The 22,439-nt window shown below is 40.4% G+C and overlaps 1 protein-coding gene across 3 annotated transcripts in view; it reads left to right on the forward strand.

The window, feature by feature from the left end:
- The window catches only part of PPM1L (protein phosphatase, Mg2+/Mn2+ dependent 1L), a 194,109-nt gene that overhangs the window by 120,167 nt on the left and 51,503 nt on the right, over positions 1–22,439 (forward strand). For all 3 annotated transcript variants that reach the window (XM_048865339.2, XM_048865337.2, XM_075132144.1), the window contains one exon: positions 16,056–16,226. In XM_048865339.2, the coding sequence (XP_048721296.2) occupies positions 16,056–16,226 (171 nt within the window). The remainder of the gene's footprint in view (positions 1–16,055; positions 16,227–22,439) is intronic.

Consider the following 22,439-nt stretch of genomic DNA (forward strand, 5'->3'; position numbering starts at 1 on the left):
CTGATTCATGCTGGTGTGAGAGCACAATCAGATCCTAAATATCTAGTGCCAAATTCAGGACTCATACATGCATTCGGTACTCTTTGAAATCAGTTGACGTGGCACACATGTCTGAAGGCAGAGTTTTGATATCTACTTCAATCAACACAAAGTTTTCTTGCATTGTAATGTGAATAGACTGTCACAGTATTCTGAGAAGATATGCTCTCCGCAGTGAATCTAAGGCCTGGTCTGCATTACAAAGTTTTGCTATCAAAAGTTGTCTTGTCAGCACAAGATTGCAGACATCCACACCCAAATTTTATGCAAAACCCAGACTTTCTCTGACCAAAATAAAACCATCTTCTCAAATGACGTAAGTCCTCTACCAACACTTCTGCTCGCAAAATGCCAGAGTGGATGCTGCATTACCTGTACTGGTAAAAATAGTCCTTTAGCAACGGACCTACAATGTCCCTATCCTTGTGACAGTGACTGCACCTGACCCAGTTTTGAACTCCTCTGTCCAGGGCTCTCACTGAGCACTACCCCTCTTCAGATCCCTACCATGTTTTGGAAATGCCTGCTTTCTTTTGCAAGCACAGCTACTAGCCCACCTCTTCGAGCAGACAGGTATGGCTCTGCACAAAGATGAGCTTCAGCTAAAATTGTGCTGCTGCCTGGACCAGGAAGGAAGTCCAGGTTCTCCTTGACCTGTGGGAAGAAGGGGCATCATAAACACAACTGTGGAGTAACCATGGGAATAAAGATGCCTCTGTGAACATTGCAAAGGGGGTGCAAGAGCTGGGCTATGAAAAGGAGGAGAAGCAACGCTGGGTAAAGGCAAAGAAGCTACGGCAGTCATACCAGCAGGTGAAGGAGGCCAACAGAAAATCTGGGGCAATGCCACCCATACTTGCTGCTTCTGTGGTGAGCTCCATGCTACACTAGATGGGTACCCCACCACCACACTGAGTATGACTGTGAACACCTTGCGAGACCAAGGATGGGAACCTCAGTAACGACGAGTTCATTGCAGAGGGGGTGCAAACCCTATGGAGAGCCAGGAGCTCTTCAGTACCCAGGCCCCAATGAGCCCAGAGAGGAAGAGGAAGGGAGGTCAGGTAGATATATTATTGCATGACCTTTTTTTAATGTATAATTTTTCCCCCTCCCCATCATGGTGTCTGAAACTTCTGCTGTCCTTTCAAAATGGCAACAATTTGTGCATGGTCAATGTACCAGTCTGGGAAGAATGACCCTGCTTGTATCTTCTCAAAGAGTCCTGTGTTTCTAAAGATGTGAGTGTCATGCACCTTCTCTGACCAGCCAGCGTTAGTGTCAGTGAAACATCGCTGGTGATCCACCAGTGCTTGCATAACCATGGAAAAATACCCCTTTCTATTTACGTACTCAGGGCTTGTCTATATGGGACATTAGTGCACATCAAGCTAGCATATGACACTACAGAACACTGGCTTGTCATGCAGTATTGTCCTATGTGGATACTTCAACAGCTCACTTAGAGTTCTGTGTTGCACTTTGGCATACTCCCACTTCAAACGGCAAATAACTCTGGAACTTTTAGTGCACTGTAGCAGTGTCCACACGGAATGTTACTGCATAGCAAGCTAAGTGCCATAGATTCACATGCTGGCTTGCTGTGCCCCAAGCCATTGGAGGCAAGGTGTGTGAGGGTGGTGATGAATCTGTATAGGTGTCCTGTCTATCACCCCATCATAGTTCAGGAAGACCATTGCTTCAAATCCCTCTATCATTTCCTGAACATTGCTGAGAGTCAGAGTCCTGTGCAGCAGGAATCATAGAATCATAGAATATCAGGGTTGGAAGGGACCCCAGAAGGTCATCTAGTCCAACCCCCTGCTCGAAGCAGGACCAATTCCCAGTTAAATCATCCCAGCCAGGGCTTTGTCAAGCCTGACCTTAAAAACCTCTAAGGAAGGAGATTCTACCACCTCCCCCTAGGTAACGCATTCCAGTGTTTCACCACCCTCTTAGTGAAAAAGTTTTTCCTAATATCCAATCTAAACCTCCCTCACTGCAACTTGAGACCATTACTCCTCGTTCTGTCATCTGCTACCATTGAGAACAGTCTAGAGCCATCCTCTTTGGAACCCCCTTTCAGGTAGTTGAAAGCAGCTATCAAATCCCCCCTCATTCTTCTCTTCTGCAGGCTAAACAATCCCAGCTCCCTCAGCCTCTCCTCATAACTCATGTGTTCTAGACCCCTAATCATTTTTGTTGCCCTTCGCTGGACTCTCTCCAATTTATCCACATCCTTCTTGTAGTGTGGGGCCCAAAACTGGACACAGTACTCCAGATGAGGCCTCACCAATGTCGAATAGAGGGGAACGATCACATCCCTCGATCTGCTCGCTATGCCCCTAGTTATACATCCCAAAATGCCATTGGCCTTCTTGGCAACAAGGGCACACTGCTGACTCATATCCAGCTTCTCGTCCACTGTCACCTCTAGGTCCTTTTCCGCAGAACTGCTGCCTAGCCATTCGGTCCCTAGTCTGTAGCGGTGCATTGGATTCTTCCATCCTAAGTGCAGGACCCTGCACTTATCCTTATTGAACCTCATCAGATTTCTTTTGGCCCAATCCTCCAATTTGTCTAGGTCCTTCTGTATCCTATCCCTCCCCTCCAGCGTATCTACCACTCCTCCCAGTTTAGTATCATCCGCAAATTTGCTGAGAGTGCAATCCACACCATCCTCCAGATCATTTATGAAGATATTGAACAAAACCGGCCCCAGGACCGACCCTTGGGGCACTCCACTTGATACCGGCTGCCAACTAGACATGGAGCCATTGATCACTACCCGTTGAGCCCGACAATCTAGCCAGCTTTCTACCCACCTTATAGTGCATTCATCCAGCCCATACTTCCTTAACTTGCTGACAAGAATACTTTGGGAGACCGTGTCAAAAGCTTTGCTAAAGTCAAGAAATGACAGGAGATGCTTCGTGGCTGACAGCTGCCCCCACCACGGATTTGCCAGCACTAAATTGATAGCACACTGAGTGATTGGAAGTGTGCAGCCTGGATTTCTGTGCATGATCACCACATACTTTTCCACTGTTGAAGCAGCTCTCATAATGGGGTCTCTGTGCTGATACCTGGAGCAAGCTTGGCACACAACTCGAGGAATTGGACCTTTTGCATCCGAAATTTCTGCAGCCGCTGCTGATTGTCCCAGATCTGCAATATGATCCCACCACCAAGTGCTCATTATATGATTTCAGAAGTGGTGCTCCACCATGTGAAGATGGTCAGCGAATGCTTACAGCACCTTGTGGTTTTTATGCACCGTTTGCATCATCCATTCTTCCTTCTTAGTTGTCTTATCTTCATCATAGCACTGGGACACTCTGGGTAGTGGTAGTTGTTGAAGTTTGGCAAATATACAGAAGAATATGTGCCCTGTCTCTAAAACAGGTGTGAACTCTGCTCATCTGTGCATTATCCACATTTCTATTGGCAAAATGTTGAAAAATGGCATGAGGAACTTTTTAAAAATGGCACAAAAATTATGGGACATATGGGATGGAAGAAAGTGAATTGTGGGAACTTGATCTAAGGCACCCATAATTCCCTGAGTGTAGTGTTCATATCCCACAATACACTGCAGAAAGCCCCACAAGGCAGTGTGCTGGACAGTGGCCCAGAGGACCCTGGAATGCCTACCTGCGATGTACTGTGTTTTTTGCTGACACAGCCTCTCTCGGTGAGGACGTGTGACATTGGCAAGAGCAGCCAAGAGTGTTCTACTGACATCTCAATGTTGGCAGCTGCATGCCAGCAAAAGTTTTATTGGTAAAACTTTCTAGTGTAGATAGGGCCAAGTTTGCACTGAAACAGGAATCATGAGGGTGTCCCCAAGTCATCTCACTTCCATGGTAGCACAGAACAATGCTGCTGCTGCACTACCTCTGGGATGTCAAGGAACAACACCTATAATTATTATAACAAGATGACATGAATACACTTGTTCCCAGGTTTTCTAATTCTCTGCACTTCTGCTACCATATATCACAGGTATTAAAATTTTCCCTCTAGGGATATATATAAGCTTTAGTTTGAGGAAAATCTGATATTCATTTTGGATTAAAATACTGCACATTGTTGGATGTGCAAGCCTTCAGGCTAACAGGAAAAATGGAAGGCATCTTCACAGCTCTCCAGAATAACACAGCAAACCTTTCTGGAATTCTCATTGGCTGTGTGGTTATTATGACAGATGACGACAATTTCCTGCAATATCCTGGACAAACCTCATTGAATTAAGTTTATTACCTTTGGGATCCATTGTATTAAAATGCAGTTGTTTGTGTTATTGTGAGATTGTATGTAGCTTCTTTAGGAGGAGGGAGTATGCTAATGTAATTCCTCTGGTTATCAGCCCTTTGAAGCTCTTCCCTGGGGAGGGGTCCTGTTGTCTGGATGATTACCTATTCATGGTCTCTACAAAGGTTCACACGAGATTCTCTAGAAATCAACAGACAAAGAAAGGACCTTTGAATAAATAGCCTGAGTTTTTAAGCTGACAAAGGGTATGTCTACACAGCAAAACAAACCTGTGGCTGGCCCGTGCCACTGCTGACTCGGGCTTCTGGGGCTCAGACTACGGGGGCTGTTTCATGGCTGTGTAGACTTCTACGCTTGGGCTGAACCCCTGGGCTGTAGGACCCTGCAAGGTGGGAAAATCCAGAAGTCTACACAGCAACAAAACAGCCCTGCACTCCGGGCCCCCCAAGCCCAAGTCGTTGGTACGGGCTAGCTGTAAGTTTTTCTTTGCTGTGTAGACATACCCAAATGGGAAGGACTGCCAGTCTACAGAGGGCCCCAATCCTTTGGGAAGGGTTGGAAGGACCGACACTGGCCAGAGCCCTTGTGGGAAAAGGGGGTGATCTCTGGTAAACTTAGTAGCGAGTGTAGGTTCTGTTGGTTTTAATGTGTTTTCTCTACAGTGCTTTACCTTAAGAATAAAATATCTCCTCTTAGAAAGAACTGTGTGATAACCTATAACTGATATAATATAATATATAGCTATTAATAATCTCTGCAGAGAAGAGAAGCAGACCTGTTTGTGTGCCTGACCGAGTAGAAGGGAATATCTAATCTACAAAATTTGCCCTTTTTTTGCTGTAGTCATGTTCAGAAAACTGTCACATTTCTCACCCCCCCACCCCCTTTTTCTAGGGAGAGTGGTCACTTTGGATAAGCTATTACCAGCAGGAGAGTGAGTTTTTGTGTATGTGTTTTTTTGAAAAAAAAAGGGGGTGGGGGGGTGAGAGAACCTGTATTTGTGCTGGAAATGGCCCACCTTGATTTTCATACACATTGTGAGGAGAGTGGTCGCTTTGGATAAGCTATTACCAGCAGGAGAGTGAGTTTGTGTGTGTGGTTTTTGGAGGGGGGTGGGGGGGTGAGAAAACCTGGATATGTGCTGGAAATGGCCCACCTTGATTATCATACACATTTTAAAGAGAGTGGTCACTTTGGATGGGCTATTACCAGCAGGAGAGTGAGTTTGGGGGGGGGGGGGGGCGGAGGGTGAGAAAACCTGGATTTGTGCTGGAAATGGCCCAACTTGATGATCACTTTAGATAAGCTATTACCAGCAGGAGAGTGGGGTGGGAGGAGGTATTGTTTCATGGTCTCTGTGTATATGTCTTCTGCAGTTTCCACGGTATGCATCTGATGAAGTGAGCTGTAGCTCACGAAAGCTCATGCTCAAATAAATTGGTTAGTCTCTAAGGTGCCACAAGTACTCCTTTTCTTTTTACAAAATACAAAGGTGATCAGTTTGTGCAATGGCTTTGTTTCCCGCAAATCAGTGGGCGGGAATTCTTCATTCTGCCAGTTCCCTACATTGGAAATCTATTTTTATTATAAATGATGACCTCCCTTCCAGGTAATTAGATTCTTCAGTTGCCTTCTATGTGATCACGCTTATCATAACTGTTGTCTGTAGCATTAAAAATGGTGCACTCGTTTTCCACAGACTTTGAAGGTCACGTAGCATTTGCCTTCTTAATAAACAATTTGTAATAAAGTAGCTTGGTCAGTTCTTGTACATGAAACCATTTACAAGTGTGCCTGTGGATATGTCTTTTCTGCTTATGAGTATTATCTTATTAACAGTTTTGATTTTGGAACTACTCTGATTTTTGGAAAAGAGGCTTTCTCAATTGTGCATGGAAAGTTATGTAATTCAGTAGATGACATATCTGTTGTATTCCTCCTACCCAATTGCTCTCTATATTCAGCATTCACATTACCATCTGTCAGTGATGATGGAGGGTAGCAAGTAAGAGTTTGCAATGAGCAGATTCCCCGATCATTGTCAGTTTGAGAAGATTTGCCACAGGTGCATTTTTATTCTGATATATGTGGTTTAATGAGACTTGCCTAATTGCCCCACAGGCTGCTGTAGAAGTGGTTCAGAGTGTTCCATGTGTGAGAAATATTCAAGGTCAGTGAATTTGCATCAGTGAAAGATTCTGAATTTTAAAGGTTGAACAGATTGGTAATTCCAGGCCATAAAAATTTTTGAGATGTAGCAATCTGTGCAGAATGTGATAAAAATGAAGACGTATGTAACTTTCCTATACGTATGGCATTGTCTTTTGCATATCAGAGACTCTCCTCATCTTCTATATAACATCTCTGCCTGTCTCCATTTTAAGATGATTTTTAGTCAGTGTTTGGACAATACCAAGATCCATTCACCCACCATTTGAAGTATTAGATATTGTCCAAAACAGCTCAAGAGCAATTTATAGTACTAGCAAGAGACAGGCAGGAAAGCACCCATAAATATATGAAAGATGGGTACAGTGTCTGAAATGTGATATATGGTATATAAGATATGGTGCCTTTTCCTAAATTCCTCACTACTGATATTTGAAAATCTATTTGAAATCACCTTTTATAGTAAATCAGGGTGACTTTTCTCTGATCCAGTCACCACTTGCCTTTTAGAATAGATTTATGAAGAAACCTGGTAATTAACTGTTTCAGACTTTCACTTATACACGTGCAATGAGACTCCCAAACAGTCACACTACAGAAAAGGAGACCAATTTTCAGCAATGAGTTAGGCCATGACTACACTACCACTTACGTTGCTCAGGGGTATGAAAAAAACACTCCCCTGAGCGACATAAGTTTTGCCGACATAAGTGGTAGTGTGCACGATGCTACGTCAATGGAAGAGCTTGTCCTGCCAACATAGCTCGTTGGGAGCTGTTTAATTATGTCGATGGAAGAGTTCTCTCCCATCGGCACAGAGCGGCTACACAAGAGATCTTACAATGACACAGCTGCATCAGTACAACTGTGCTGCTTTAAGATCTCCTAGTGTACACGTAGCCTTAGTACGGATTTTCAAGCACTTTCAGTTTGAATATAGATTCTTCATCAAGTAAACAGACATGACGTGGAAAAAACTGTAGCTGAGGGATGCTAATTACTCTTGGGATTCAGGTTATTATAGAGTGAGACATTTCCTAGTGTGACTTTAATGTAGGTTTATTCAAAGTGAATGGAGGGAAAATATATGATTTTGTGAATAACCTCTGCTTTTTTTATTGCATGAATTTTTAAAAAAAAATAAAGTTATACTATATTGATATGATAGCTTTAAAATCAGTTAGGTACTTTTTGAGTGAATTGGAGTAGGGGCATTTAGGAATGGAGGTAAACCCAGTGAGAATTCAAGCTGCTGCATTCTCAAGTATTGGGAGTAAATGGATAGAAACATCCTCTCCCCCTCAAGCAAATAATAGGTTACTATAGATAAGCCTAGAAATGAGTCATTAATCTACGTTTCTCAGTCCTTCCTTTTGAAGCAGTGATCTGTTTGAGGAAGGAGTTAAAGTGGATTTCTCCAAAATACATTACGAGGAAGTTACCAGAATTCAACAGCTTGCTCGGTCCAATTAATCAGAATTTCCTAAACTCATGTCACAACGTTAAATGTCATGGGAGCAGTCAAAAATAGGGTCAAGACATCTCTATGTTTTGAGGACAGAATTAAACAGACCCCTGTAACAGAGAGAATCGAAGCTGTATGAATCAAAGTGCTAGGTATTGCAGGTTTCCTTAGTCCACAGTTTTCTCAGGCTATGTGTGCTCTGATAGAGGATTTGACCTTTACAGGATTGTTCTGATAGACCTGTATCTTTCTCAGCTTCAAACAAACAAATCACAAGGTCTCATCCCAAGGCTCTTTTAGATCATCATTTTTCTTGTTTCTCTAGCTTTCTATTAAATGAGAAGTGAAGATGCTGTAAACTGTGGACTGTAGAGAATAGATCTAGAATGGAAAGTTGTCTGTGAAGAAGATGACCATTGTTTACCTTTGCCCAGTGGCTTCCAACCATTTTATAGACCTAGGTAAGGAATCTGTCGTGTTTCATAGACAATGGTGAAATAAATTGTTTAGTATTGTATGTCACATGCTTCAAAAAAACCCAAAGACTTGTGACCTTTCACAGATAATATTTTGTTCTCTCACTTGCATTGCGGAATGTTATTTCACCTTATCTATACCCTTAGATTGTATAGGAACGTACTAGAAGATTCTGTAAAGCCAGTATGTATCTACTTGTGCAGCTGTATCACTGAACAACCTGAGCGTCCCTCAAGATCAAGCCTTAATGCCTCTATCAGGGTAGAGGAAAAATCTGTAAAGTTGCTAGAGAGTTATTTTAGTAAAACCCACAAGAACTTGAATATTTTTTGCATTTAACTCACAGTATGATTCATTAAAACCTGTCATGTCACACACAAGCAGGATTAGAAAGTATTTAGTTTATTATGGATGCATTTATTTGAATCAAGGCAAGATACTGGAACCATTCCTTTCTGTTGCAAGGTCTAGTTTTGTCTCAGATGTGTGCATAGATTCCCACTTAAGTCATTTGGAAATGTAGGACTGAATTTTAACATTTTCTGGTGACAAGGAAGTTGGCTCCTTTTTTACAAACCACAATATCTAGGACTACAGTACACAGAGAGAAGAGAAACCAGTCTTGAAGGAGTCTAGTAGGGGTGAATTGGATTCTGCACTGGCATTTTTCTAGAGACCTGAGTTCTAATTATAATACAAATGGAAATGTGTTTTTGGTTGCATCATAGTCTTATAGACTTGCCTACGTCACAGAACCATCAGAAGAGTCTGTCTTGTCTTGTCTGGTCTGGTCTCTTTACCCAGGACTAGATTAATAGGGGTGTGTTTGATCAGGATTAAAGTGCATTAGCCGAACTGTCTGTATGGAACTTTACACAGTTCCTATCCATACTGTGCCTGGTTTTAGTATTTAATACTCCCTCAATTTCATGAGGACCATATTCTCTCACATTTTTAACTCTTCAGGGACTGAAAATGACTCCTTCCTTCTTTTAATAAGGATTTAAGCATAAAATTTCACATAGTGCTGTTGTCAGTACTAGCAAAAATTCAGCTAAAGACTTGCCTGTCACAGTGTAGCAGACTGTAACCCAACCCAGATTGTAATGTTCTGTAATTGAATACCTTGCAGTACCTCCATACTGAGCAAGTATATGCATCCTGACATTATTTTTCCAAGGAGCCTGGAGCCAAAGAGCAGCTGTCAGAAGTTTAATGATATGCTACTGTAACAAAGATGAATTTCAAGGTAGACAGAAGTAAATTAAAGTATGTGCCGCCGCTGTTACTGCTGCCAGATTGTCATGTACATCCAGCTTCCTGCAAGGGCAATGAAACCTTGACTGTGCTAAAAGTATGACAGAATATTAGCCCTCTGAAATACCCTTTCATGCAACAGCAAGGTGCTGACAAGAGTTTTAGGAGGCTTGTGTTAACCTCTCTTGGGTTCAAATTATATACATAGTAGAAGAACCTGCAGATCTGATCTAAATTATTTTGCACATAATTCAGCCTTATTTCCCATTTTTTTAAAATATTATTTCTTCTTCTCTTTTCACTGCTGTACCCTGAATTCATCTTACTCCTTTTGCTATCATGCAGTCCTCTAGCTAAAATGGTAGTTGATTGTTATATTTTCTTTTGAGCTGGAACTCTTCTGCTGCTGGTTGTCATGGGAGGGTGCAGTAGGCAGTTTCCTATGCTTAAAAGGCAAACACTGAGCTTCCGTCAGTTTCAAGACCGGTGTTCTGTAGAAGCCTAACGCCATTCCTGATATATAGGCTCCCAGATGGTAGCACAAAGTGGTGCTGTTATACCACTGAGAAAGCCACTCCTTCCCCCACACCCTTCTCTTAATAAAAAAAGTGAAATGCCGCTGTTTCAGTAGAGCTTGGAAAAAATCAATTGTCCTATTCAGTTCAATGATGCATGAAGATATTTCTTTGCTCAATGACCATATTTCAATTGTTCTTATAATGTGTAGGAAATGTGATTTAATGAAATCAAAAGAATTTGAAAAATTCAGATTCCAGAATTGACTTTAGGAAAAACAGCCCTAAGACCTTTTTAGATTTTTTTTCATAGGGAATCATGTTTATCACAGTTAAATACTATTCTGTTCTATACCATGCTCATCGCCCATAACTGAGTGCCTTCTAGTCATGCATTAAGCAACGTCTATCACATGTTTTGTTATTTAATCATGTCCCCAGAGGGAGAAGTATGTGCAAAAGAGTGTCTTGTTTTGGTAGGGTGTGGGTTTTTCTTTATAAATAGGGCTGTTGCTATGTGTGTGTTAGAGAAGGTGAGATCAAAGAAATGTGCCTTACACTTGGAGCAGAAAAAGGTGAGATTTGTGAATGTCCTTAATTCCTATGTATGTCATTTCATCGTCTTGGACCACTGTGGCAGTCTGTACTCCATGTTCACCCCTTTTATAGGACCATGATAAAGTTTGTACAAAGTATGTCTTGTGAGGCATCATTTGAAAACTCATAATTTGCTGATCATTATTGTCCTGCAAAATATGTATGGTAACACTGTATGTAAAGTTATAAGATTCTACTGTATGATATTACTAAGACATGTTCCAAGTCTGGAGAGCAGTCACAAGCCAGTTCCCCAGAGACAAAAGGCTAGCTGATGCCTCAGCCAGGCATCAACAAAATCAAATGGACATAATGCACTGGTTAAGTGGCCATTCTTTGGCAGGAAAGAGGATGTGGGTGAAAATCTACATCTTGACAAAGAAACAGCGGGGGGTTCCCATCCACACAGACTTTGTCTCCTGAACCTCAGCTGGAAATGATTCTCAAAGAAGAGAAAGAACTATAGGAAGGGAGAGCAGATGCCCATGTTCTCTCCCTTTCTCTCTACTCATGATTAAGGCTAAGATTTAGTCATGGGTATTTTTAGTAAAAGTAATGGACAGGTCACAGGTAGTAAACAAAAATTCACAGCCCGTGACCTGTCCATGACTTGTACCATATAACCCTGACTAAATCTTGGGTGCTCTGGAGAGAGGCTCTGGGGGTGTCAAGGGTGCTCTGGAGGTCAGGGCTCCAGGGATGCCGCTGGGGAATGGGGGCAGCCTGGGTGTGCTGCTGGTGCTGGAAGGGAGTGGCAGGAGGCAACTGGGGGGCGCCGCACTGCTGGTGCTGGGGGAGGGTGAGACAGCAGCAGCATGCAGCCTTGGGCTGGTGCTGTGTGTGTGTGCCTGCGATCTGAGACTGCTGCTGGTGCTTGGAGAGAGGGCGGGGCGGCCCGAGACTGCTCCAGCAGCAGCTAGTGCAGCTGGTCCGAGGGCTGCCTGAGCAGCTCATGCGGCCCTTTGGTCAGTTGCACACCTCTCTGCAGAAGTGAGGGAGGTCCTGGAAAGCCTCCGAATCCGTGACCTCCATGACAGATTTGCAGCCTTTCTCATGATACCGACAGCACTTGAAAAACATAGGAAGCAACATTGGAGTGGGGGAGGGATCCTGACTGAAAGAAATTCATCCAGTAAGACTGTTGGAACATGTGGTGAGAGAGACTTTGATTTGAATTCACTTAGCTTGTTAAGTTAGGCATTAGTTGCATTTTACTTTTATTTTCTTGTAACCAGTTCTGACCTTTATGCCTCATAACTTGTAATCGCTTAAAATCTATCTTTTTTTGTTAATAAACTTGTTTTATTGTTTTGTCTAAACCTATGTTTGGATTGAAGTATTTGGGAAACTCCATTTGGGATAACAGGATTTGTGCATATTATTTTCTATTAATAAAATGAAAGGCTTTATATGAGCTTGTATTGTGCTGGAGAGAGCTGGGCAGTACAAGATGCACATTTCTGGGGGAAAGTCTGGGACTGGGAATTTGCTAGTGTTACTCTGCAGTGGAATTCAAGAGTGGCTGGCTTATAGCACTCATACAATATAACTGGGAGTAATTTACATGCTGGAGGCTGTGTGTGAGCAGACCAGGAGTGGTGGCTCTCACAGCAAAGCAGTGTAAAAGGTACCCCAGGTTGGAGGATTGAGGGGACACAGCTGTTCATCAGTCCAGATTGTACCTTGGGTAATGTCACAACCACGCCCAGAGAAATTCTGTCTCCTGCACAGATGAGCTCTACACTTACTGTTCCGGATCACAGTCTTTGTCCAAAAGCTTTAGACAGTCTTTTAGGTATCTGGGGCCCAGGACCTGGAATACTTGGAAGATGAGGACTGAAACCTTGAACTTGATTTGAAATTCTGTGGGAGGCCAGCGTAGAGAGCAGAGGACAAGATTGATGTGTTTGCAGGAGCCTGTGTTGCTGAGATGATGTGCTACAACGTTCTGTACTAGTTGAAGTTTCCTAAGTGCTGAAGGCTTCATGCCAAGTTATATCACATTGCTGTAGTGCAGCCAAGAAGCGATGAAGGCAAGAATAACTGAGGTCAGGTCTTTATCTTTCAGGATGGGATGGAGTCTCCTATCCAACTGGAGATGGCCGAAAGTGTTACTCTTGGATGCTTTGAGAGCTCAGCGTCAGCTAGGAATCAAGAGTACTCTTAGATTATAGACTGAATTGATCAACTGTGAGTGTGTGCCTTCAAACAAAAGAGACTGCACAGTGGCTGCATGCTCTTCAGAATGCTTTCTTCTATCCACCAGTGTCACCTCTGTTTTGTTCAGGTTCAGCTATCTATGTGGTGAAGGATGGGTAGAGCTGTGTATCACCTACATATTCCTGGCACTTGAGTCCATGTCATCTGACCAGTTCACTTAGTGGTTGCATGTAGTTGTTGGTTTTGGTATATTAAGACACTCTCTTAATTTATTAAATGGCAAATTCAGATCCACTGCAGGTGCTTTATAGTCCCATCAAAATAATTTTTTAGTCTGATCACATTTGTACTTATTTTAGTTTTTGAAACCTGTAGAGATTATCTATCGGACGTCTTCATTATTTAATTTTTTTATATCTACCATAGATGTCATATGTAAAGGCTGCAAGATTTGCATATGTTTTTTCTTCTTCTTCTTTAAGAAAAATGTATTGTACATGAGAGATTCAACAGATTTTTTTTCAACAGTGTTTCAATTTTTACTTTAGTCTCCCCTTCAGATTTTGTTTTTAGGTCATCCTATAAGTAGTCTTTCATATGTGCATGTCATCGCTTGTTTAAATAACCAAGTGGTATCTGTCTGCCTTTCTTGGCTTCAGAAGGTTAAAGAACAGTCTAATTGTTTTCCTGTTAAGTATAATACCTCAGTATGACAGTGGTTTCCTGAGATATGTTTGGAAATATAAATCACATAATTTTTTTCTGTACCTTTCAAAAAATATACCCAGTTTAAGAGTGAATGTTGAAGTATTATGTTATCTTCAGATTATGACATGTACTGAAATGGCTGTTCTCAACTTGGCAAGTTTTGAAGGGGCTGTATAATCATCTTGATGAGAATTAAAAATGTACTATATAATGGATATATGTTGTAAGGAGGGTTTTCTGGACAAAGTTCTGTTATTTGTATCCTTTATTTTAGAATTGTCTCAGTAGGATAATACAAAAATATCCTTATAAAAAGCATAAACTATTTGCAAGGAAGAATTAAATGTAAATGCCTGAACTTGACACCAAGATAGGGAGAGGCTAATTACTTTATGGTGTATCTTTTGGCTTTCCAGTGCTGTGACAAAATGACTTAAAATCTAGCATTAAGTGTGTTGTACTCATTTAGTGAGATCTTTTACATTTTATGTAAATTTTAGCTCATCCCCCCTAATTTGGTACAACCATGCCACCATGTGTTAATATGCTTCTTTCGGGCATTGACTGGGCATAGTGTAGTATTCTTTTATGTTTTTTGTTGTATAGTGTTCCTGGATGCTTCTACTACCTTCTTTCCCAGAGCTAAGTGCATTTTAACAGTGGGAAAAGCAATTGCTTTGTATGATTTGAAGGGTGATTTAAGTTCACATAAGACGCTACTTACTCATTGTGTGATGTAATATTTTAAGTGTGTGTCCATGCACGTATATACATTAGCAAATTTAGCTATGGTTGTAAATGACTGGTCAAGCATGGGTAATTGTAACTGAATTACTGAAACCAAATGTTGCACCATAAACTTCCTGCTGATTAATTTAAATATGCCTCAACTAGAGATGAATCCAGTCACTTCAGTGTATCTCTAATTCACTACAATTCTCTAGGGGGCATAGTGATTCCATCAATGAATGTGTGTAACTCCCAGTTACACTAATGGAAGTGAAAAGTACATAGGAAAGTCTTATTATTAATTCCAACCTTATTGTATTCAGACTAGTCTTTGTGCAAGGTGTATCATTCAAATACAGTGTGTTCAGGCTCTGATTATGGCTGAGTCATAGGAGGTCCATGGTTAAGGTTGAAATTTGCCATTTATTGATTTGATTTGATTTGATTGTATTACTGTAGCACCTAGGAGCTCCAGCCACATTATATTAGGTACTGTACAAACACACAAGAAAAAAAATTGGTCTAGGAACTAAATATATGTGTATAGATAATATAGGCCACTAGCTTTTGGAAGGAGCATGCCAAATTACGTGATTTAGAAATCCACATTAATACGGTGTGGCTCTGTGTCACCCTCTGGTGGCTAGAGTACATACATAGATTTATGATTGCTGCTGCAGTCATGCTGATAGACCCGGTTCTGTAGTTCAGGTAGTAGAGACTCATGCTTTTACTTCCCAAGTTCACTCCCTGCAGGTTACCCAAATAGTAGACGTTAAAAATTGTTATAATCTAATCCATGTTTGATGGCCCTTATAGGTGATTAGTTTGGTGGGTCCCAATTCCAGCCCCTGTGGGCATGTCTACACAGCAAAGAAAAATCTGTGGCTGGCCCATGCCAGCTGACTTGGGGTTGCGAGGCTCAGGCTACAGGGCTGTTTCATTGCTGTGTAGGTTTCTGGGCTTGGGCTGGAGCCCAAACTCTGGGCCCTCCCACCTCATTGGGTCCTTGAGCCCAGGCGCCAGCCCGAATCCAAAAGGATACATAGCAGTGAATCAGCCCTGGAAGCCCTCGTTGGCTGGCACGGGCCAGACATCGGTTCTTCTTTGGTGTGTAGACATGCCTTATGCTACAAATTCATCGTTGTGCTTTGCACAAGATTTTAAGTTCTTTGAATCAGAGACTGTCTCTTACTATGTATGTAGTGCCTAGCACCGTGGAATCCTGATCTCAGTTGGATTCTCAAGCCACAGCTGCTGTAGCAGGGACCAAAATAACATTACTCACAATAAATTTGTGAAAGTTAGCGACAGTAGTGTTCACTTTCACATTAGGAGTTTGCAGGGGGAGCTCAAAAATCAGAAGACAGACCAAAAACCATGATTTAATATTTAATATTAAAAACACCACAATTTTAGGGGCCTGATTCATGGTTTTGGCACTTTAGGGGGATGGCAGTGCTAAGTGTGAATGTTATCTTAAGTAATTTCCTTTTTTTAATAAAAAGTGTTTGCAGTGTGAAGAAATATATTGGAGGAACATTAACTCTTAAATTTAAAAAGAATTTGTGTATGGGGAGGGTAGGAGGAATGTAGATAAAGCTGTCCAGAAGAAGTTGCACTAAGAGCTAATTGACGCATTTGGTTCTTTTCTGTATAGTCAGCAGCAGACTATGTGAAGTCCCGCCTGCCTGAAGTCCTGAAACAACATCTTCAAGACTATGAGAAAGACAAAGAAAACAGTGTGTTGTCTTACCAAACCATCCTGGAACAGCAAATTCTGTCAATTGACCGAGAAATGCTGGAAAAATTGACTGTATCCTATGATGAAGCAGGTATATTCACTTTTCTTTCTATGTTGCAACTAATGGAAAAAATGGGTCAGCTTTCCTTCAGTCTTGAAATTCCTTTAAGTTGCTAGTGGTTGTGCTGGAAAATTTAAACTTTGGCCTCAAAGTTATGAAGTGACTCAATAACACATTTCTTCTACTAAAATCAAGGAAATGCTCCAATTCAAGGGTTGAATACCACATAGCTGGAAGAACAGCTATTTTGCTAATGATGGTTTTGTCCTTTTTAACATACTGTTGGTGGTGGTTGATCTACTCTTACTTTTTTAATGTATCTCCAAATTTTGCTACCTTGTAGCGAAGTTCAAATCAGTCTACCTGTGCTGCCTTCTGCAGTAATAGTGCAACTGTTCCTGAACTGTAAGCCCCAAAATTGACATTGGTACTGTTGTTCGCTTATTATTATTAATAATAATTATTATTATATTTTATTTATTTTATATTACCAGAAATGTGCTAAGCATTTTCCTAAACAAACCAGAAAGGCGTGGATCCTGTCCTGAGGACAGCATAGTCTAAATTTTAGATGTGGCATGACAAGGGAGGGTAGCCAAGAGTAGAGAGGTGATGAGGTGACGGAAGACATGAGTTTATAGCAATGCAATCGTATGGTTCTTCAGTTTTGGCATTTGCACATCTTGATAGTTCAAACAGGGTTTCTTTATTGTTTATTTTTTAATGTTCGTTATTATTTACTAGCTTCTTGTCTTAATCCAGTTGGTAAGGCACTCCATTTTCTAAGTCCTTGATGCAGTCTTCAAATATAACATTTCTCAAACTGGGGTCCATGGACCCCTGGGCGTACCTGCAAGGCTACTCCAGAGGGTCCGCTGGGTCCACTGATCAACTCCTCCCCCCCAACTCCTCCCCCTTCCTCCCAGTGCTTCCTGCACATCAGGGAACAGCTGTTCTGTGGCGTGTGGGAGGTGCTGGGAGAGAGGGGGAGGAATGGGGACAGGGCGCGCTCAGGGGAGGGGTGGAAAGAGGCAGGAAAGAGGAGGGGCAGGGGTGGGCCTTGGGCGAAGGCCTGGAGTGGGGGTGGGGCCTGGGGCTGAGCTGGGGGGCGGGGCTTGGAGTCCACGAAAAAATTTAAATCAAAATGTGGGTCCTCGGGTTGCTAAAGTTTGAGAACTGCGGTTCAAATACATTCCCATCTTGGGAAACTGGGTACAGCATTTACATGCTGATACACAGAAGCTGACTTTCAAAAATAGCCATCAATGTGCACCACGTATCATGTACCAGGGAGCCCTACCATCTGGAACCCTAACCTTTACCCTCTGAAACCATAATTTTAGTCCGGGGAGTTGAGGTTATGTCCTGAGGATATTATCTGAGTTTAAAGGAATGTTTTATATCCAGTCCTCTTATCTCCCAGTTTTTCTTACCAGAACTATCTATTATCTTTTTTGTAAGCTATCCATCTTATTTAACTCCACTTGTTTCAACAGTTATTAACTGATATAGTTAGTCTGACATTATTAATGATGCTACTGCGCAAGCAAGGAATCAGATAAAAGGGGACCTAATTTGTTTCAGTATTAAAATAGTTGGGGGTGTGTATGTACATATCTACCGATACACAAATATTTTAAGAGCCTGATCCTAGAGTTGAATTTATAAGATGGACCCTTGCACCTGTGCAGAGCCCTGTTGATATCATTGGGACTCTGCCTGGATATAAGGATCTACTGATAATGATGCAGTTGCAGAAATAAGAACATTGTATGCATTTTTGTGTATATTACAATTTTGTGTTGCAGATTTTGTGTGAACTCGTTTCATTCAACGTGTGTGTGTGTATGTTAAAAATATACCATATATTTCTACAAACCCAAATGTGTTTTGATGGCATCATTAGTAAATAATACATCATGTAAAAATAACATAACCTTAATAACTCTTTACTACTTCCATAATACTAATCAAGAATGTTTATGCAGAATAATTTAAATGCTAAACAAAATACATTAATGAAAACTGCTTTTATAGATGCCATTAAAATGCAGTCTGTTAGTCATTGAAGAAATAGCAAATTTCCTGAACATATTTTTCCTCCATCTTCATTTCAGTGAGGAAATGAATAGTTTGCACACTTTCACCAGGGTTGTGTACTACAATTTTTAATACCCATTTTGTTTTTTAAAAAGCACAGATATAGAAGATTCACACAAAAATATCCTTGCCTGCAGCAACTTGCCATCCTTTATGAACAAAGCTATTTAACATATATTCTATATTGTTACTTTTGTATCACGTCAGTAAGCAAATACTGTTTAGGCTTTTCAGTTTTTTTAGCTGTCTTAGTTTAGATGGACATAATTGGGGAAATTAATTAGGATTTTTTTTATTTCCAGGGCTTCTTGAATATTTGGTCCTTGCTGCTACTGTAGGAGGTTTAATTAGTATATGAATTATTATAAATAAAATGTGGATGTCTTATATCAGGCTGCAGTAGGAATTTGGTGGTATTCACAAGTTCAGTGTTAACCAATAGCTAGTCACAGTTTTAGGGTTCTGTTATTCATATGTTCTTGATTCAGCGTTACCCTGCTTCTGCTGACTTTAATCCCTTTATTCTCCTCTACCAGATGTACTATCTATCTATTTCAACATAAATAATTTCATGTCCATATTATGACAGGGCTACCTAAACCCATATGTTGGTATTTCTTCCATAGCCTGATAGAGTAGCCAGTGAAGCAATAGAACCACAAACTCAGGAGGTGCTAGCTGTCCAGAAACCTCTGCAATAAATGTTTTGTCACATAGGTAGTGATGAGGTGGTTCTAACACATGATAATGCAGAAGAAATTTTTAGAGAAAACACATTAAAATAACCCCAGAAGTTATTGGAGAAGGACTCTTCATAGTGAGAGAGAATTCTTAATGAGCAGCTTCTGAACTTCCACCCCAATTCCTAGATTGTTTTCCTCTCTCCTTCCATTGTTGGTCCCTTGTCTGTCTAAAGTATATGGTTTCTGTTACCATAATGTCTGAGCAACACACATTCGCACCACCCCTGCAAGATTGGGAAAGTACTATTATTCCTCATTTTACAGATCGTATCTCTGTCCCTAAGTGACTTGCGCAAACTCACACAGGAACCCTGTGGCAGAGATCCAGGCAAGTGCCCCACTGGACCATCCTTCCTTTCAGTATCTAGTCCTCTTATGTCTAGTCTCTCACAAAAAAGAATAGTTGGGAAGAAGTGGCTACATCTATCAACAGCACCAGACTAGATTAGAAGATAATAGAAAATTTGAAGAACATAGTCCTGACTTTCTAACTGTAAATCTTTTTAGAATAATTTCTAAACCCCTCTTTCCCATATGTTAGAGGAGACCCTTACCATAACCCAGAACAGAGATCTGAACTCTTGAATCCCAACTGGAACAGAATTTCAGGGGAAGGAGGGAAGGAATCATTAATCTTTTAATTTCATCCTTCCTGTGGAAAGATTAGCATGAATGCTAAATGTAGAGATTGAAACACGTTTTTCCCCAGTATTTAAATGTAGGCCTTACCACCATCGACCCAATTCTTGGCAGGTGTCAGCCAATTCATCTTTTCATTTTGCAGAGCTCATTGTTTGCTCATATGAGCAAAGAAGGGTGTAGTTGGTGCAAACAAATGCCAGATGCATTTCTAGAGGCATTGTGAAAACGTCACACAACGTTTTTGGTAAATTCGAGAAACGTTGATTACATCGCAATAAGAAACTTGAATGGCTCCTAGCTTTTCTAGTTTTTCTTTCACCATCCATCATGCGTTAGTTCAGATATTTGTAACTTCTTTTTGCATGCACATCAGTGTACTGGGATGTAATTTACTGGAAAATATGCTAACTCCATATAGGCAAGTCCATAATTGATTTTGACCCAGTAATAATCTTCCTGAATAATCTCCTAATTACTATCATCCGAGGTTCTCTTCCTTAAATCAGCTTTGGAAAACCAAATACGCAGTAGTGTCACATTTGAATTATTTTTCTTACAATGTTGTACTTACGCTTTAGTAGCCAGATTTATTTACTTCATCTGCTTTGTTTATACTCTTGCCTACTGATTCTTTTTAACTACTTTGATCTCAGAAACTCTCAATTACCATACCATTTGCAGATTATACATACTGTGTACTAAAAAGATATTTAGGTTCTTGAAGGGCAAAGTACTTAACATGAACAGCAAAGGATTTAATTTTTTTTAATTGTGCCTTTAATTCTGCTTTTGTTCTATTTTAAAAATATCTGAAAGGCCAAGTTTGGTCTTTCCTGGTGTCTCTGGACAAGCTTGGGTATCTCAGGATGTGGATTATGAGGTCTTAACAGGGACTTCCATTATCCAAAATGTTAATTACTTGTTGATATTAAACGGTTTATAGGATTGGTATCTTTGTTTTTTGTTATAGTCATCTATTTTTAGTCACTTTGGATTCATAGAGATTTGTTAGGAAGAAAAAAGTAGTTGAGAAAACTGACAATTCTTGTTGAATGGATGAGAAAGAAAACATTATTTTCCTTTATTGAAAAATACATGTTTGTGCAATGGAAACCACTCGGTGCAAATATTTGGGGATTTAAATGCTGAAATGAAGCAATTGTGCAGAGTAACTATAAACATAATTAAATTAGAAAAGTCTCTCAACATATAATACATTTTAAAAATAATACCTAGAGGAACATAATGTAAACCAAGAGCCAATATTTAGAACCGTAATCAGGAAGAAATACCTCTAATTGTAAAAACGTTGAGCTGGAGCTGGCTTAGCATTCTAATCAAGTCACTTGTTTACTACAAAAGAAGTAAATGATGCTACCTGTTCCTGAAGTGAGGTCTGATTACAAGTACAGTACAAAATGTGTATACTTAAAAATAATTGCTGCAGTTGTTCACAATTCCAAGTCCTTCAGCTATTCAGTGATACAGCAATTGTATTGGAAGCATCACCTTCTCCCATTGTGTATAAAAAAAACCAACTGCAGTATTTTTGCCAGACACCTTTTAACGTAATAAGAAGGTCAAACCATTTCCAGTATATATGGAATGCAGGAACGGGACGACAAAAAACACAGTAATTTAAAATAGAACAGATTCTTATAATATCACTTAAAAGTACACTTTTACACCAGCAGGAGAGTAGGCTGGATGTCAGCAAAATGTATCTTGTGGCTGACGCTTCAGTGCTTAACATCTGTAATCACAAGCAGCTGGGGTTCTGTTAAGTGTCAGCCAGAGATATTGAAAAGTTACAAAATATGAAGTACCTGATACACTGAAACTTCATTTTGGAAATTGGCTTTAACAAGGCTTTACCCTTAATGGTATTGCACTCATACAAAGACAAAAAGGTAGATAAGCATCTAAATTATTACTTTATGTGGAGTAAGTAAATGTTGGTCGTCGTTCTTATGTTGAGAGCAATTTTATCAGCCATCTCTGAGGTTAAACTGGACTAATGTGGAGCTTCTGCCTGCTGCTCAGAAGCAAGTACATTTCAGGCTCCACTTCCCTTTACAATATCCAGTAAACTCCTTGGAGGAGAAGTACATGGATAGCTGCACTCTGATGGCATAGTTATAGATGTCTTAAAATAACCCTCAGATAGATGGTTTTAAATATCTGTTTATATTAACTATTACTTCCCTCCTATGACTTCCAATATTTTGCTCCTTGCAGAATTCAAATCTTTTTAAACAACAAATTGTTAAATGCTAAGTACAACTGTATTTGGGAAAGATCCTGCTAAGGTTTATCGTACAATTTTGCTTGTTAATTTTGCCATTTTGCCATAGCATGCTATATTAATAATTTGCAGCTTCAGCGGAGTCAACTTTCCTAATGCCTCTCCTTGTAAATCTTTCCCTGTAGAAAATCAGTACATCAAAGCCAGCATATAAAATGAGATAATCTAAAAATAGTCATATAGTCATATGTTGACAAGCTTTTTTAGTGAAGTTTAACTAAGAAAGCTTCACAAAATGAAACCAGGCCAAATGTGACAGATGCGTTCAAATCCTCTCATAATCTTTAAATCCCTTAGTGTAAAAAATGGTATTCTTGACTAGCTAAAGGTTAGTTAATTTTGTTTAAGGGTACTGTTTTCCTTTGGAGCCTTATTGAATGATGATCCTCTTTCTTATATTTACTACATTTATAAATGTCTGGGACAGTTAATATCTAGTCTGTACAAATAAAA

The sequence above is a fragment of the Caretta caretta genome, chromosome 9 (genome assembly GCF_965140235.1).
Source record: "Caretta caretta isolate rCarCar2 chromosome 9, rCarCar1.hap1, whole genome shotgun sequence".
Classification (NCBI taxonomy): Eukaryota; Metazoa; Chordata; order Testudines; family Cheloniidae; genus Caretta; species Caretta caretta.